Source organism: Pan troglodytes, chromosome 12, assembly GCF_028858775.2.
Source record: "Pan troglodytes isolate AG18354 chromosome 12, NHGRI_mPanTro3-v2.0_pri, whole genome shotgun sequence".
NCBI lineage: Eukaryota > Metazoa > Chordata > Mammalia > Primates > Hominidae > Pan > Pan troglodytes.
In genome coordinates, this window is record NC_072410.2 from 67,825,057 (window position 1) to 67,844,180 (window position 19,124).

The following is a 19,124-nucleotide window of genomic DNA, read 5'->3' on the forward strand; positions in this document are numbered from 1 at the left end:
AGTAAGGACACTCCTATGGTTATACAGACACAAAATATTTTGTATTGACATAGTTTTTTTGGGGGGGCAGGTGGGGACAGAGTCTCACTCTGCTGCCCAGGGTGGAGTGCAGTGGCCCGATCTTGGCTCACTGCAACCTCTGCCTCCTGGGTTCAAGCGATTCTCTTGCCTCAGCCTCCTGAGTAGCTGGGATTATAGGCAGGTGCCTCCGCACCCAGCTAGTTTTGTGTATTTTTAGTAGAGATGGGGTTTCACCATGTTGGCCAGGCTGGTCTTAAACTCCTGACCTCAGGTGATCTGCCCCACTTGGCCTCTCAAAACCTTAACATAGTTTTCATGTATCAACTAGAATAACCTCACTGCCCTTGATATAGCCCCCCCTCAGTTTATAAAGGCTATTTGCATATGCTAAGTTATTTAATCCTATCAAAACCTTTAATAGGCTAAGGTAGACAGGATTGTCATCTCCATCTGGAGTGGAGGGAAAGCAAACAGAAGTAGCTCACTGAAGATAAGGGTTCAATGGGGTTAGAAAAAATACTGAAATCTTTGTCTTTGCTTTGACAACTCCGAATCAATGCAGAGGCAAATGAAACAATGAGATAATTTTAAGGTAGCATATTCAGACTGTGCCCAGGTGGCAGGAAATTCAAAGGTAGAGAACTAAGTTGAATTAAACAGAAAGAACAAGAGTAGGACTTGGATCAGCAGTGAGGAAGAAACTGCATCTGGATTTAGAGAAGCAGGATGGGATGAAGCCACATGGCAGGCATGTGGGAATAAATCCGTAACATTGTACTATTTTACACCTGTAGGAGAGGAAAAACCATGGTCCTCTCAGAGTAGTTGGGTACTAGAGGAAACAGTTCTGGGATGGCTATACCCCCAAGGTGGCCGGGATTCAGGCAGCTGGGGGTGGGGGGCTGTCCTATGTGTGTGCGTGGCAGGGGGTTAAGGAATAGAGGGATGCCTTGGCAAGAATGAAGGGCAGATACACAATGAAGGACCAAATGGGATTCTCTTCTCAGAAAAAGGTATCAGCTCTGGTAACTCATTTCTTTGGGTATTATTAATGAAAAGGTGTTGAAGTATATGTTGAAATAATAAAGCAGCCAGGTGCAGTGGCTCATGCCTGTAATACCAGCACTTTGGGAAGCCAAGGCAGAGAGATCACTTGAGCCCAGGAGTTAGAGACCATCCTGGGCAACATGGCAAAACCCCATCTCTACAAAAATAATTAGCCTGGAGTGGTAGCACACACCTGTAATAAAGTTTTTTTTAATAAAGAATAAAGAGATCTAGGAAAAAGCTAGTTGGGTATAAGCTTTGGAAAACATTTAAGCTGTTACTATGAACCTGAACAAACTATTAGACACAAATGATTACTGGTTGCACCAACATGCCAAAGAACTTGCTGTTCATAGCAATGCTTAAGGCAGACAGTTCCCTTTCTCTTTACACCTACTCATGCATGAAGATTAAAATAATTATTTTGTCCTTTAACTTTGGATATACACCCCCCGTCTGAGTTATCTGAATATTTCCAGACAGACAGTCACGAAAAATAGAGCCCATTATCTTCAGACTTGATCTACATAAAAGTTTATTGACAAGTCACCAGGTCAGATGGTATAAGGCCCACATGAAAACATTCCAAAGAGTCAAATGATTCCCTAAAATGTATGTTATTTTCTGCAGAAAATAGCAAATACCTGAAATATTATCTCTTTTTGAGAAGCATTTCCTACTTGGAAAACAGTGGCAGTTTAGGGTAGCAACACATCATTAAATTCACATCAAATGAGGAGACCTTGTTTATCTTCTGCAGTCTCTACCCACAGACTGTAATGCATATTTTGTTAGAGCTGGCAGGTACCTTGAGTTCATCTAGCCCTAGGTAGTCACTGAAGTCCCTTCTGTCTCTGACTAGAGACGGCTCAACAGTATCCACAAACCCGGTAGGCTCATTTGCTATAAAACCAATGAAGCAGCCGATGCTCAACTGTTACTGTTTTTCAAGCATTCGTTTCAGATAATTGCAGTTTTCCTATTTGCCAAAACATAGGGGATTTACAAAGCCAAAGAGGATTTCACCCTAGCTATACAAATTTCAGATGAAAGTATTTTCTTTGAGTACAAAGATTTTGCACTCAATTTATGACTGGAATCATTCAATGTTAAGGTAGGTTTTTTGGGGAAAAAAAAGTGGAGAAATCCTGGTAATTGGATATAGAGAATACAGACAGCAAAAATAATTTTTTGAAGTCCGCTTAAATGTATTATATTTCTAAGCAAAATTAATGAAGTATTGCTGGGTAGACATTCCAGATTCTTTGAGGTAAAAATGCTTGTATTTGCTTAGAAAAAATGTCCAAGTCTGCTAAGACAATTAAATTTAAACAGGATAAGTAGCTCCTGTTTCAAATAAAGTTTCAGAATTTTGTCTCTGCTTTTCTGCTTTTAGAATTTACCGATTTAAAAGTTAGAGTTAACCAAGGACAGAAAGAGATAGGAAGGAATCAGGAGAATTCTATCAATTAAGCAGCAAATCTAGTTAGAACCCAATAAAAAGTTAAGGCAAGGTAGTTCACTAAAGAAATTTCTCAGTGGAAAGAGCTCTATAGGAGTCAGAGGCTGAGCTTAAATCTCACCTGTGCCATCATTTTTGTAACCCTAGGAAATGGGGAAGGAAATTAACATTATTGTGCCCCTACTGGGTTCCATACTCTTTAATGTAATTATCTTTAATTTAGGAGGTAGTGATCTCTCTCTGAGAGAGAGAGAGAGAGACAGAGAGAGAGAGAGAGAATGAATGAATGAATATTAATTCAGCCTCAGGGAGATTAAATGGTTGCCCAGAGTCAAGTAGAGGGAAACAATCACAAATCAAAGTCAGATTCCCACCTAACCCCCTAGGGTCCTGGGTTTCTTCACCACTGAGTACAGGATGGATGATGGCTCCCAAGATAGGGTCCCAGATTTCCAGAAACCCACCACAGCCTAACAGAAATCAGGATCATTATGAACTCACATGTTTTTTTTACTCATGGCTGAAACAATTTTCATATTTTAGTCTGATCAGAAACTCACGTTGGCAGATAACATCTTTGACTAATAAAACATTGCTAAGCAACCTGTGATTTATTGGCTAGTTTATTTTGTGGCTGCCATCTTTCAAAATATTTGTTCCCTAAAAAAACTATGGAATAGGTTCTTTGGTGATGAAAACATTGGTAATCTTGGAACATATCATGAGCCAAGGACCCACCCAGCTCCCCAGTCTCACACTTCCATGGGTGACCAATGCCTCTCTTAACTCCTGACAGAAGTGCAACCCCTCGCCTAGTTCTGCCTCCCGACCCTTCCTACCAAACTCACCCACCCACTGAGGCTCAGCCTAAGCAGCATCTCCATCCTGACAACATGCTTCTAGCCAGCTGGGATGTCATCTTTATGGATAGAGGGCTTTGATTTTTACCTTTCTTCCAAAACATTCTGTCTTAATGTTTTAATGGCTAAACTTCAAGCAAATTGAAAGTGGCGTCTGTTTTTGTTCTTTCACCTAGTACAAACTCAAATATTAAACTGAATGAGTTTTTGGTCTTTCAGGTATGCTGTACCAAGCATAGAAGGAGCCTCCAGCTGCTGCTAATAAAGCAAACTACCTAGATTTCAGCTGATGTTTTCCTAGATTAAAAATATACACATCAGGGCTTGGTACAGGATTATTAAATGTTTATGAAGCCCTAAAGTGTTGATGGAATATGTTACACTTTTGAGTAGTGGAACCTCTAAAATTTTTGTTCTCCATTTTTAAATTTTTTCTTATTTTGGAATATATATTGTTGTAAAATAATTTTACAATGAAGTATACAAGGGATAAAATTATCCATCAACCCATTACCCAGAGATAACTGCTTAACATTTGGAGAAGTCCTTCTAATGTATTTCCCACATAAAAATGTTTTTAAAGAAAAAAAAGCCACAAATCTAATCCCACCATAACCCACCCCCCAAAGTAAACTGTAAACTTCCCCATATAATAGATTTTGAATATTTCCCAATATCATCAATCATTTAAAACATAACTTATGATTGTACAGTGTTTCATCATATGGATGTAACATTTTATTCAACTTCCTAGAGACACTTAAGTGGTTTCAGATCTTCTGTTTGGTTTATTTCAGATCTTCTATTTGGTTATTTGCTATTGATAAGTTACTCAGCAATGAGTCAGCTCTTGGTTCATACTTCTAACAATTTGCTTGGGATAGATTCTAAGATATGAAATTACTGGATCAAAGAGAATTGACATTTCTAAGGGTAAATATTTCGAAATTTCTTGGCTGAAAGACCTAATTATCAGCTTACCCCTCTCTACCAGCAAGGTTTGAGAGTGGTCATTCACTGAATCCTTGCCAAGATAGGGTACTTTCAATCATAAATTTGATAGATTTAAAATGCTGTTATTTTAAAATTTGTGTTCCTTAATTAGATTTTAACATTTTCATAAGTCTATTGGCCAACAGTGTTTTTATTTGTCAGTTTTCTATGTTCTTTGTCCATTCTACGGATTTGCAAGAGATCTTTGCATTTTGAGAACAACCCAGTATCTACTTTGTGTGTTGCTTATACTTTTGCTAGTTTGCGGTTTCCCTCTTTTTGTGGAAAAAAGGAATTATACAGAATATTTTAATATTTCTACAGTTGCATCAGTATTATCCCTTACGATTTCTTTGCTTTTACTTTTTAAAAAAATCTTTCTCCAATTTGAGCAGTTAAATATTTGCCTATATATTCCTCTAGTTATTTTATAGTTTTTGAAACTTACCTCTTTAATTCATATAGACTTTTAGTGTATAGTATGAAGTATTGACTTTTTCTAAAAAATTGATAAATTTGTGCCTGCCAGTTAGAGATGCTATTATACTCTAAGTTGTCATACATATTAAGGTCTATTTTTCAGCTTTTTTTATTTCTTTGTATCCAAGTCTTGTATCATTTAAATTAAATTCTACTATGCTTTAGTAAATAGTGGTACATATATCCTCTTCATGATTCTTTATCCCAAAGTTCATAGTTATTGTCATTATTTAATGCTTCCAGATTAATTTAGGATAATTTAAAGGGAAATTCTGTCAGGTAAAAACAAAAGTAATAGGGACTTTAACTGCATTTCTACCAAATATAAATTTGGAGATAAATGATACATTTGTAAATTTTAGACGTGTCCAGAATCAACATTGTCACTTCATTTGTTCAAGTATTGTTTTACATTCTTCTGCAGAGTTTTGTAACATTCTTTAGGTAAGTCTTCCGTATTTGTTATACTTATTTGAGTATTTTATCCTCTGTCCACTTCTAACCAAGTAAGAATAATGGGAAGGATCGTGAAAAACTAGACTAAAAGAACTGCAAAATAGGAGGGGTTGGTTAGAGGAAAATCTTCATTCATAAAGAAATGTACCATTTTTGTACAGAATCCATGCATGTTCTATGCAAGAAAGTAATCCTTATACTCTTGTTTATGGACTTTAACTTATATTATTTACGATCCTATAGAGAAAGAAGATCCTGGGCCATATCCCAGGGGTCAGGAGAAATTTTTGCTATGTCAGAGCAAAGCATGTTGATGCAGTTAATTTTGCTACTTGTGAACAAAATAGTAAGAAGCAAATGTAGGTCTACCCAGATGAGAGTGTAGTCTAGAGGAAGATTGGGGCGTTTAAAAACCAATGGTCCAGATAGGTTTATACTGTGAATTCCTCTATTTCCATGTAGAGCGCAACTTGACACCTTTCTTTTAAGGGAACAGAACATGTCAAAGTGTTGACATGCAAATATGTCAATATTCATTATAATGGAAAAACTTACTTCACAACATTAAAATAAGCACTGTTTTAAAACATGCAATCCCACAAGTATTATGAGTCTTCAGTTCGATATTTAATTAACATAAAATTTCCTTTTCAGCTGCCTGCGGAGCACTTCACTTGATTGTCATTACTTTGCATTTGTAAGAGAGAGCCCCATCAGCTGATGTTAGTTTGCTTCAGGAGCAGAGAAACAGGTAAGAGCGCTCTATATAGAAGAAAAAAAATGTAAAGTCTAGCAGTCTCTCAACATCAAATTATCTATACAAACACCTAAAATTATTTGCACTCAAGGTACCAAAATTAGAAAACAAAAAACTTTACCTTTATATGTTTTACTCCACAGCTAACCACTCTGTTTGGCTGATATGGATCCCAGGAAATATCAAAAATCTGTTCAAAACATTAAAAGTTGCCATGTTGATCATTTGGTATATTTTTGCCTTTTCCCAATACTAGTCCAATTGCCAAGACTCTACTCTAACATTTAGAACACAATGTTACCTGCACAGAATAAAAATGGAAGATTTGGCTTGGAATGAGTCAGGAACTAACACACACATTATCACCTCATGTCTACTTACCTTAAGGCCTGAGTAGAGAGAGAACTTACCATAATTATTTAGAACAAACTGGTGTCATATTTTTAATTTTGTCCATTTGAGATAAACAAATGGACAATTTAGGATAAATTTTTGATCAAATTTTTCAATAGCACTCCACAGTGCTAACACTTTGGAGATAGCTTTTCAATAGAAATTTAAAGAATTATAAAATGCTTCTTAGCTAGGAAAACATTCAATAGTTAACTACAATTTAATGTGGCCAACAGTCTCTAGTAATCACAGAAGTTAATATTCCTAAACGTAAGGCAGAAGGATTTATCTGTCACTAACTTAAATAGTCCCTCAGGCTATCATTTTAATCTGACCCAACATACTATTGTATTTTCAATTATCCAATGAACTGAAAATGTATCTGCAACTACTATTTGTCATTTTTTTTTTTTTTTCTTTTTTGAGACAGTCTCGCTCCGTCACCAGGCTGGAGTGCAGTGGCGTGATCTCGGCTCACTGCAACTCCGCTTCCCAGGTTCAAGCAATTCTCCTGCCTCAGCCTCCCGAGTAGCTGGGACTACAGGCGCGTGCCACCACGCCCAGTTAATTTTTCTATTTTTAGTAGAGACGGGGTTTCACCATGTTGGTCAGGCTGGTCTCAATCTTGTGACCTCGTGATCCACCTGCCTTGGCCTCTCAAAGTGCTGGGATTACAGGCATGAGCCACCGTGCCCGGCCTATTTGTCATTCTTTAACAAGAGCTACCAGACAGTTTGCAGGTAGTTCTATTTCCAATCCAGAGACAAGAAGGAAAAGGTCAATCCTGAGAATCAAATTGCCCATAGCAATTGCTTAAAACAGGTATTTCCAGGGCCCATCTGAGATGCTCTCATTTAGTGGGTCTGGAATTGGGCCCAGATACCCAACACTTTAAACAGACTCCAGGAGATTCTGATGGAGGTAGATCCATGGAACGCATTCCATGACACACTGATAGAAAGGGAAGGACTACTTGTCAGGGACAAAGTCTAGACCAGAGAAATAACCTAGACCACTAACTTTTCATCACATATAAAGGAGCAATTATGGTCCCCAGAAAGAGCACTGAAGAAAAAGTACTTGGTCCAAGTATCCATTTCAGCCATTCAAGCTCAGGCAAGTCTGAGCATCTCTAACCTTAACCTCATCTTCTCTACGTGGATAATACCACCTCAAGTTTTGTTAAGGTCAATGAAGATAAGGTATATAAAGTCATTTTGCAGGGTATAAAACATTCGTTATATAAATGTAATGGATTAAGTATTTTAGTGCCACTAAAATAATCTTGAAGATAATCTTGAAGTTAACCATAAGCAGTCAATAATTCATACTGGTATCAGTAATAAAGAGCAAAATTATGTGTGACACGGATTATGGGGTCTGGGAGAACAGTGTTCCAAATAAAGCATTTCATTAAAACATCCTAAGATTACAGACTCATCACTATAGTCCTATTATACTTTTTACATTTCACCCTTACTGGCAAGTGGTAGCACAGCAATAGCACATGCACAGTCACTGAAACACATAGGCAAGTCACATGATATCCAGTGGTGTTCAATTTATCTAAAGTTTTAACAGAGTTGAATTGAGCAAACAACTGTTTGCAAATTGGGCAGCCCTCAGAACCAGAAGAGGTTCAGAGAGCTCTGTTCTGCAACTGGGCAGGCATATGTATCCTGGGAAAAATGAACTGAGGTACAGGAACAGCTTTCCTAGTTTCAGCACCGAATTTGCTTTATTTGGGCATGGTCTGAATAGATGGCTGCCTGCCATTGGCTGAAGCTGGCTGCCACTCAGCTATTTGTTACGGAAGTATACACCTAAATTTTCAGTTTGGTCACTTACCAAGCTAGGTTGCAGTTGATTTTGTAGAGACTTACCATATGGAGGGCAGCTGAGGCCAAATTTAGTTTAACAGTAATAATTTAACAATAAAAGCTCTTTCTATACAAGCCAAAGTGATTACATTAGGCTATTTTTCTAAGTAAGGAGATTTTACTGGTTTAAACTGTTTGTAACTTTAGTTTTCTACTTTTTCCAAGGTGATAAGGCCCAAAATTCTGACAGTATACTAGTTCAGGTCAGACTATATAAAATGACTCAGAAATAGAAGCAGTAAATGCAGAATAACTCAGATAAAATATTATGTATGAGTGTATATATATGCTGTGAAGTCTCCCCAGAGGATTCTATCTGTAGCCAGGATTGGGAACTACTGGACGAGAGGGGTACCAGGCCTCTTCCAGTACTGAGATTCTATTGTTGGTCACTCCTGAGCTTTCTGAAGACTTGATCCTGGAGTAGAATTTGCAACATCTGTGGGGTCTCCTTACAACTACAAACCTCCATAGATCAATGTGCCATTCATACTTTTTTTTTTTTTTAAGAGTTCCTTCTAAGCAAGAGACAGTGAATTTCATGTTTAATTAGAGCCTCATTCTACATGAAGCTTGTCCAACCCACAGCCCAGGATGGCTGTGAATGTAGCCCAACACAAATTTGTAAACGTTCTTAAGATATTATGAGATTATTTTATTTTTAGCTCATCAGCTATCATTAGTGTTGGTGTTTATGTGTGGCCCAAGACAATTCTTCCAATGTGGCCCAGGGAAGCCAAAAGATTGGAAATGCCTATCCTACATTAACACTTATATTGTGCAGAAATACAAAACAACTAGGAATTCAAGTAAGACAGTCATGCGAATTCATTGTTTAGAGAAACCAAGATAATAAAGGAGTCACATTATTTTAATTATGCAAGACACTGGCAAATTAGATTTCTGACCAGTTATATGTATATACCCCCTTCATCCCCTAAGACTACATGGAATTATCATTTCTGATCACACTGACTTCAACAGGAGTAAGCAGGTCACATTCTATGTTCTCAAATACAACAAAGAATCACGAAGTTGTCATTACACTCATTCAAAATTAAAATGCGTACCCTTGTAATCATATTTTTTGACTATTTTCTAACAACTATTTCCATTTCTAAATGAATACATCTAAACTACACATAATTTCAAATTCAATTCCATTTTGATTTCATAAAGTAAAATGCCAGCATCAAAAATTTGCTTTGCCTATGAAAAGCAGTAACAATTCATATGAAGTACTTGATCACCAGAAGCACATTAACACAGTTAGCTATTAATCATGAAAAAAGAGGATGCTTATAAGTTTAATAGGAAAAAATGTATACTGAAATATTTACTGTTAAAAACATGAGAAGTCTGAGACACGATATCACAAGTCCCCCCAAGTTCTGAAATCTGCATAGCTTGATCCAACAAGTTCTTACCCTGTCAGAATGGCCGGTGGCTGAGGCCAGAAGTTTTCCCTTCCTCCAGTCCCAAATGCAGACTGTGTTTTTGGCATCCAACCCCACAGAGGCTAAACGCTAAGAATAAGAACAATAATTTAGTACCTAAAAGTGATGGGAAGACTTACTGACACATTAAGAAATAGTTACTATTTACTATGGGTTAGGCATTGAATTTCTTATAACAAACCGATTTCTCAAAACCCATCTTAAACCCCAAACTAAAAATAACACAGTAGATGACTTCCATTAGTATATGCTGAAATTTCAAGAACCTAAGAGCTACAGCTCCTTTATCCTTTTTAAGTGTAAGAAACATACATATAAACTCTCAGGAAATCTCTGAAACGTCAATAGAAACTACAGAAACAGAACTTGATGGCAGCATTTGGAATTTTTAACTTAAAATTTTTAGGTAAAATCTTAATGTGAGATTTAATAGAACCCAGGATTCTATAGTCTAAAAGCTTCAAACTGCTAAAATTTAAGGGTTTGACGAATAGAATAAATGAACATTAATTTTTAGTTTTCTATAATTTCACAAACATTTAAGGTGACTACAAGATAATATAATCTAAGTAGAAGTAATCTGGTACTTCACCTCCCAGCCTAAATTCCCTGGGTTTAGGTCAGAACCTGTCCTTAAAGGAAGAATAAAATGCAACCCACATGATTATATACAAAACCAAAAGTGTGAAAAACAGGCAACAGTCATACCAAAATCAGAGTTTCTTGCAGGATATCACTTATAAGGAGACAGTATTATGTAAGAAATCTGAACTATAAGTAGATTTGGCTTTTCTTTTCGCTTTTAAGTAGCCAGACATAACACCTTGCAAAATTAACCTCCTTAAATCTCACTTTTCTCATTTGTACAATGGGTATAAAAAATATTCATTCCTTATGCATTATTGGATTGTTGTATGGGTCAAGTGAAGTATGTAAATTAAAGGGGTTTTAAAAATATGGTATTCCCCAAGTGTAAGAGTGTGTGAGTACTGAGTACATTCGAGAGTGTGTCTGTGTATATGCACACTCACAGTGTGGATGAAACAGCCAGCCACATATGGTTAAATGTATACATGTGCTGTTATGCAGGGATTCTTCAGCTTTCTTCACTAAAGATGGCTTCCATTAGGAATTTTTAATATAACGCACATCGTTGAGGGTTTTTTAATGTGTCCTTAAGAAATTTCTTTGCTATAATTTTTTAACTGAGGGTTTCAGCAATGGAAACAAGATGTGGTTGTATTTTTATTCATAAGAAAATCTGAATGGGTGAATTCCATTCAGCTTATTCAAGAGAAAAAAAGCAGTGAACACAAATAGGGGCACTGAAGTAAAACCCACATTTCCTGATGGAGAAAAAGCTGAAAGAAACGTATTTTGCTCATCTGTAGTGACAGTTCCCATAGCTACCTGAAAAGCATTTTTATTGCCTTTTGTCTATTGTGAGGTGATGGACCATTTGTCATTTCTAAATATCATTCGATTCCAGTGAACTCTGTCCAGGGAGTAAGGCGGACCTGAAGAAATAGCCATCAACAAGCCAGGAAATCCACCATGGCTAACATACAAGAGGTTATTTCTCTCACCTGACAGTTAAGTACCATGCAAACCACCCCCACCACCATCCTTCAAAATGAAACCTAAAGGAGAATAGCTAGGATTCTAACTTAAATTAACAGGGACAAAAATGAAGTTAAAGCTGGATTTTTAAAGCTGGATTTTCCTCTGCTGCATTACATTTTCTTGTGACACTTCAGAACAAATTGATAAAGAATGCTTGCTTGAATAACAAAATCCGATTAGAGAAGGTGCATACCAGTACAGACATAAGCATACATTTATACTTGTACATGTGTATGGATTCTGATTCACTTCAGTTTATTCAGGAAGTCAATATAACTGCAAGCCTGAACAAATACTAGCATCCAGCTATTATCTCTTTATGTAGCCATAAAAGGGAATGCATGCATTAAACTGACTAACTGGATGAGATTACAAAGGAGTAAAATAAAGAACATATATTCCAGGGGTCTACATATGTAATAAATCTAGTTCTAGAAAGAAAAATGACTAGTGATCAATGCTCTCTTAAAATAGCAGAAAACAGCAAGTAAATGCAAATTGTTTTTCAAAAGTGACTCAAACCAGGTCAACTCCTATAATCCACTGAATTTCCCACAGACTTTCAGTTAAGCCTCTATGAATAATTTCACAGATCTTTGCATGGCACCAACTTACAGAATTAACTCTGAAACTTGTCAAAAATTAGATTGAAGGAATTAACAGGCAGAAACATGCAGGGTGAGAGAGACAGAGGAAGGGTGGCACAGGAAACGGAGGCGGTTGGGGAGATGGGGAGAAGAGGCCCCGCCTTAGGGAGGAGATGAATGCAGCCGGAGCCAGGAATGACCCCTCCGTTTTTACTTTTTTTTCTAGAACGTATCAACCTATCTTTTCTGCCCAGTGTTGCTGTAGGTCAAAGGAAGAAGAGAAAATGTTGTTGGGAGGGATTGGCAAGGCTTTGTGAAAACCTTTGGAGACTGAATCACTTCAATGGGCAAAAGGGTGAGCAGGACACTTCAGGTGGACAGGACAGACTGAGGAAGGGCCCAGAGGTACAAACATGCAAGGTCTGCTATAGGAGTCTTGCAGATTTGTCCAATTCGACTACAAGGGCACAACGGATAAAAGTCTAGAAAAGTTGGCTAAAATAGAATGCCCACCTACGAAGTGTGGACTTTATTCATTGAGTACTCCAAGCTCTTATTGGTTTTAAACAATGCTTTCACACCGTTTTCAGTTGATGAAATGCATTAGCAAGAAATTGCCTGTGAGGAGACTAAGAGATTAAACTAAGTCAGACATGACACTGACTTATTAGCACTTAAAGGACAGTGGCAGGAAGAATGGAGAGGAGAGGATGTCAGTTACTGTAAAGAAACATGAATACCCAGGAATTGATGATAGATTGAATTGGGAGAGGACAGGTAGAAGCAGCTAAAAGTGACATCAAGGGTAAAGAGTCAAGGATAATCTTCTCAGTGGATTATTAGGAGGTGATGTCATCTTTTGAAAGCAAGAGGTACTACAGACATGCTCAGGGCTTGACGTCTATGAATAAGGCTTGGTCCAGCCCTTACTCCAAATAGGAAGCTAACAACAGACAACAAAGTAGAATTACTGGGCTATGGTGAACCTGATCACCATGAATTCATGACTTCTTTTATGGATGCTTTTTAACCAGATGGTGGGACTAGGGGAACAAAAACCAAGGCCTGTCCAGAGTTTGGTGTTAGTGCCATAGCTTTAAAGGGGAAAAAACAGGTGAAAAATTCTAGGAGGCTGTGCCAGAAGAACCAGCAAGGGTTGATGGACTTTGAATCTACTGGCTATTCGTATTATAGTTTTAAGTGAGTTGTGAGAAGTCATTAAATAAAACAAGTAAAAAAAGATACACACCTGTCCATCTGAGTCAAAAGCCAGGCAGGCAACTCCATGTGTATGGACATCTTTAAGAATAGACACAGTCTGGACATTATAGGAATCCCATATGCATATATATGGCTCCTTCCCGACTTGGCCAGTTGCAACGAGAGTTTTGTCTGGGTGTAAGGCAAGGCTGAAAGAGAAAAGGTTTCTTTTCACATCTTCCAACTGAAGAAAACACTGATCACCTTTTATCCAAATTTGTTTCTCATTTAAATTATCTAACAAGGTGATCTCAAGAGAAAGAGTCTGAACTGTCCCCAAAGTAATTAATTACTTGATTTGACTAATTGAAATGTTCACTTTAGCAGAGAGGCTTAGCACAGTCTGACAATCTCATTTGGTCTTACCCATTGGTTACCTTGAAAATTAGGTGCTGTTGTGATTGTAATTATTCAATTTAAAATCGTCTGTATAGTTTTATAATTGCTTTATGTTGTGAAATTTAATTATTGATATTCAAAATATTACTTGTTTTCAAGTTAGCTTTTGACTTTAATTTTTTTTTAAATGTTGTTACTAGGGGAAGGTTCTCTTCTTGGAATTAAACCTACTTGCAGAAGCACTGGATACTATCCTCATTAGGATTTCAAAGCATGAATGGGTCCCAGAGTCATGTGCTGTTTCTGTGTCTGTTGCTATAGATTACACATTTTACGTTAAAGTTTCCATTTTACATAGATCACTGTGACACCAAAGAACTACAAATTACAATTGTGGTTTGTATAGCAATTTTTCTCTGTAGTTCGATAAAAATGAAACTTCGTCAAATACCAACTGGTATTTTAAGGAGTCAGTAGCCGTTGAGAAGTATTTTTCCTAGATTAAAAAAAAAATCACCCTAATGTTTTAAATTCATTGTGTATAGACGTTGTGTCTTTCTAAAAAACAGACATTGGGAATCAAGAGCACATTACCTATATAGCAAACTAGCTCATTGTGTAAACTTCTGCTTATACAATAAACAAATACAAATTTTCCCATTTCAATTTTCAGTATCTGCTTAACACAGTAAATGGAAGTAGACTTTTTTTTTTTCAGTGTTTAGCATGGTGTTAATGAGAGTATATGTTCTGATATCAGACACTGGATTTGCATGTTGGCTGCCCTTAGTATCTCTGGTTCTTTGGACAAATTACTTCATCTTTTGCCTCAGTTTCCTCATCTAAAAATACAGATAATACAAAAAATAGATGATATAGTCAATCTAGAGTACTTAGCAGAGTGCCTGGTACAGAGCGAACACTGAATACAAATTTTGTCTTTTGTGTAATTAGCATTATATATCTATAACCAACATAAACATGCCTGTGTGAATATAATATGGCTTCCAAAAACAACATATGTACTTTAAATCCATGTTGGACATCTGAAAAGTGCTTGCTGGAAAATATATCTTCAGGAATCTTCATAAGCAAGTAATACAAAAAGATAACCCATATAGAAGGGTTGCTTTTCACAACAGGTGAATGCTATAAGCTTTTAACTTTTTAAGGTTGTAGAACACTTCAGCATTCAGTTGGTGAGAGATTATCAATAAGAAAGGACCCTCCCAATCTCAATTTTGTTGAGACACACCTGGTATTTCAAAGTATCTAGATGTCCCAGAAAACTGCAAGATTATGGCATGCCATGTTTGCTCATTAAGCTGAGTGGATGGAAGCAGTCTGAAAACCCTGTTTGTTGATAAAACAGTATATTTTAGCTCATTCACTTATTCAACAGGCCCTTGTGGACCTATGATATGTCAGGGACAGTACCATAGACATATAAACAGAAATCACACTGCTATCTTTGAAGGAGCCCACTTTCAGAGGAAAGAGACATGTAAAGAAGTAATCACAATATGTCAATACACATACACAGTAACACAGAAAGATGGAGGATGGAGAAAGATGGAGGATGGAGTGACCAGCTGCCCAGGACATTAGGGAAGACACGAGTCCATATGAAAGACAAGGTGCAAAGGGGATTCAAGTGAAAAGACAATGTCCTCCACAGTTTCAGTCTTACAGAGAATGGCAGAAAATGAGATGGGTCAGGCAGGCAGGGGCAGCTCTTGAAAGCTGTCTTAGCCAGGCCAGGAAATTAGGGTACCACTGACTATTTTCAGCAGGACACAGCATAAACAGTTCCATAATTTAGGAAGGTAATCCTAGCAGTGATGAAATGCAGGGGTAAGGACAGATCTGTGAGGGGTGTTAAGAGAGGCAAGGTGGTCAGTTAGGGACCAGGGAGAGACAGGAAGGGAAGACATGGGTAGAGGGGATAAAGAAGAGTCAAGAGCTACTGGGGGTGAGAACAGAGGGGGAAATGCTTAGTATGTTTGAGACTCAAGGACAAGCTTGGGCACATTAAAGTTGACAGAAGATTTTGTGCGGGCAACGAGGTTTGTAACTCACAGAGCCTGGCTACAGTAAAGTTTGAAGCCTATGAGCCTGATCCTGGGAAAAGATGGCCTAACTCTATCCAATTTTTAGTGGGGAAACCAAGGAGACTGCTCAGGTTAGCATCACATCTGGAGTCCTAAAGGCTAGGAAGAAGAGGATTGACTAGATTGTATGCTCCGTGAGGGCAGGGGCTATCTTCCATCACTCTAAACAGTTCCTGGAACATCATACAGCAGAGTAGGCATTAACAAAATACTTGAAGAGGGAGTGAATGGTGCCAACCATCTTGGCTGCCATATTGCCTCTCCCCCTGCAATAGGCAAGAGGTTCTACCCAGGGACTAGAAAATGAAGAATGAGCATATTTCCCCTGGAAGGCCAGAAACACTTTCAAGAGATATAAATTAAACTATTTTGCTGTGATCACAGCTTCTATTTTAAAATCCTTGAGATACTTGTTAGATTCTTGAGATTCTGAAGCATCCAGAAGCAAATAATAAATCACTGCTCCGAGCAGTTGTTCTAATTCCATAATTCCTGATTTATTGCAGTTCTTTGAATGACGGGGTTGGGGGGAATGGAATAAACAGATTTCAACAAGTCTTCAAATAACTTACGAGCCTTAGTTACTCAATAAGCAGTGCTACCCCAAAACACCTCACATTTTGGATTTAAAGTATTTTTATGCTGGTTATTGTTCTTCTCATTCATATTGAAGCCCATAAATTTATCACATTTACTAAAAAGTTCACATTGCAATTTTTTTTTCTTGCCAGAAGTTCCTTCACACTGTTTGTTAAATCATCTCTTTACAGCCCTTTCTCCAGTCCTCCTTTGCCATTTGGGTACATTAAGAAAGTGAGCTTTTTCTCCTTTCATGAGCCAGAGTCTGTGACATCACCTCTCTGGCTTGATGCAATATGATTGCTTAGAGTGACTCATAATGTTACCATTTATCTATGTCCATGTCAAGAATAGCAAGAACAGAGAACCACCTTTATTCACTTTACTATTTGTTACCTTTCCCATCAGCTTCCCAGAAACTCCACTCCTTTCAGCAGTGACATGTATCATCCAGGGCACAGCCAAATGGCATCCATGTCTCATCCAGGGCACAGCCAAATGGCATTTACTTCTATTTTAAATTTGTCATGTCATTTCAAAAGCACGTTAAGCCTCAAAAAAGGAGAAAAGCTCACAAACTTTACTCACTAGATTTGCAAGAGAACAGAAGGTATCAATAATGGTGGAGTTACAGATTTATTTAATAAGTATTTATTTAATAAATAAAATTTCACACATCTTTGGAATTTTAGTTCAGAAGCATTTTAAATGACAGGTGAGTATTATGTTTGAATTTTCCCCAAATGAAACCAAGTCCATCCTTTTCTACCTACCTCAAAATTGCTCTCTGCTCCTTTCTGAGTGCTCTGAGCCTCAGAAGTCACCCTCCAGCCACGCTGTTAGTCAACCAGCAGATTAAAAGGTCAGGTCTTTGCATATAATTAAGGGGCTGTGATGCAAAGAACCCTGTCCCCTGAATCCCTGGGCTTTTGATAAGATCTCATGAGAAATGGCCAACTATTGTGTCCTCCCATAGCGGAAGTCACAGAAGCAGAGAGTGCCACCATCACACAAAATGCTTATTCTACCTTGGGCTTCTTGTCATCTTCTTTACCATGTTATGACTGGAAGTACGGACACTACTTATCTCTATTTTAAGTCTATCTGCCTATTGAGAGTCCATATATTTAATTCTTTGCTTTTCTAAGAAGACTTGCAACTTTTGCAAGTTATTTTAGCTACGACAGCACTGTCACAATATTAAAACTTTTACAGTTGACTCCCTTTCATTGAGAGTCTCAAGACAATGAAAGTCTCATTCCACACCTACATAAAAAGTTTTGGTGTGACTGTTTTTCCTTTGGTACTCAGTTTATTCCATTTATTGTATTTTATATATGGCAACAAAAAAAGGATCAAGTTTTGAAAGAACTGTTTTTTAATATATAAACCTAGTTCTGTTGGGAAATCCCATCTTCTGTTACCATAGCAATAGAAAGCACTGCAGAGAAGGACTTTCATCAACCTATCTGGGAGAAGAAATTGATTTGTTGCTCTAGCATGCCAGGAGGGAAAAGCATGTCTTCCTGATGTCAGATGAGATCAGGAAGATTTCCAAATATCTTGTGAAAAAGAAAAGATGAGAATCAAAAGGGTCATGGAAGGAAACAGCCTTGCTTATGAAGTTTAACAACAACAACAACAACAACAAAACACTCATCAATATTAATCATTCTTGATTCCTTGAGGCAAAAAATTTTATGAGCACTTGTTCCAAGTGCAGCATTTAAAAAATGTTCACAATTCTTAAGCCTCACTTCATTTTTGCCCAGGCTGCTTCAGTGATTCTCTCAGTAATAATTTATATGTTTAGTTTTTTTTGTTTTTGTTTTTGTTTTGTTTTTGAAAAAAAAAAGTCTCACCAGGAAAGCATGAAAGCCTTCTCCCTCCCTGCCCTGAAGATAACCTTGAGAGCAGCTTTTCCATGTCAGAGGCAGAGGCACATCAATATTAGGTTGCATTGTCTGAGGACAGAAGGGGAGGTTGCTGCTTTGGGGATTGAAGGGGGAGTGACCCAACCTCAGTGGATGTTCATCTGCAAGGCAGAAAAGGCAAAGGCAGGCCTGATTTGAACAGTGGCCTGGAGGTAGTGGAACCTCAGATGGGGATGGCTGTGTTCCAGTCCTGGTCCCAAGAGATGCGCTTAGCACTTCAGTACCCCACCACAACTGTGATCTTGACACCACAGAGAGGGCCTTGCCTTCCTGGTGGGCTTGGGCAGCACAAACAGGAATGACAGCAACATGGACAAAACAGCAAAATTCATTGCCATTTTCCTGAATTGTGTGAACCCCACAGAACCCGTATAATCCATAGTTAAGCGGGGGGGGGGCCCCAAAACTGGACTTTAAAAAGCTTGATGAGTGGTGCATCTAATGAGAATGTGATTTAGTAAAATAAACTTAATACCTTGCCATAACTGTATGCTATACTTACTGGTATGAAACTATATTCCAGCAATACCTTCGTATAAAAGAATGGTTGAAAATACAGCCATACAGTGGCATGATTGGAGCCAGCTTAGACTGGCCACCAAAAACTGATTAAGTTTTAGCAACTTTGTAAACCAGTTAATCACAGCCACTGTTAGGTATTATATAGATTTACAATTACATAAATTATATTAAAAGCAAAGGTAATACATACTGAAAGCTCGTAACTTGGTAATTATTTTACTACATTTCACTGTTGTCTATAGTTGTGAGGTTATTTATTGCTATCCTATCCATATGGTAGAAATACCATAGATGCTGTGTTACTCCACACCTCTTCCCAACTCCATTTTCAATGATGTCACATTGGTGGCTTGAAGTCAGCCA

General features: G+C 37.7%; 1 protein-coding gene across 15 annotated transcripts in view; it reads right to left on the reverse strand.

Annotated features, from left to right (window-relative positions):
• EML6 (EMAP like 6) overlaps positions 1 to 19,124 on the reverse strand; it is a 251,024-nt gene that overhangs the window by 149,100 nt on the left and 82,800 nt on the right. For all 15 annotated transcript variants that reach the window (XR_010149134.1, XR_010149136.1, XR_010149135.1 and 12 more), the window contains 3 exons: positions 13,266 to 13,425; positions 9,777 to 9,875; positions 6,198 to 6,266 (listed from right to left, as the gene is read on the reverse strand). Coding sequence is in view for 5 of the 15 variants with exons in the window: in XM_024354352.3 (XP_024210120.1) it covers positions 6,198 to 6,266; positions 9,777 to 9,875; positions 13,266 to 13,425 (328 nt within the window). In the remaining 10 variants the exon portion in view is untranslated. The remainder of the gene's footprint in view (positions 1 to 6,197; positions 6,267 to 9,776; positions 9,876 to 13,265; positions 13,426 to 19,124) is intronic.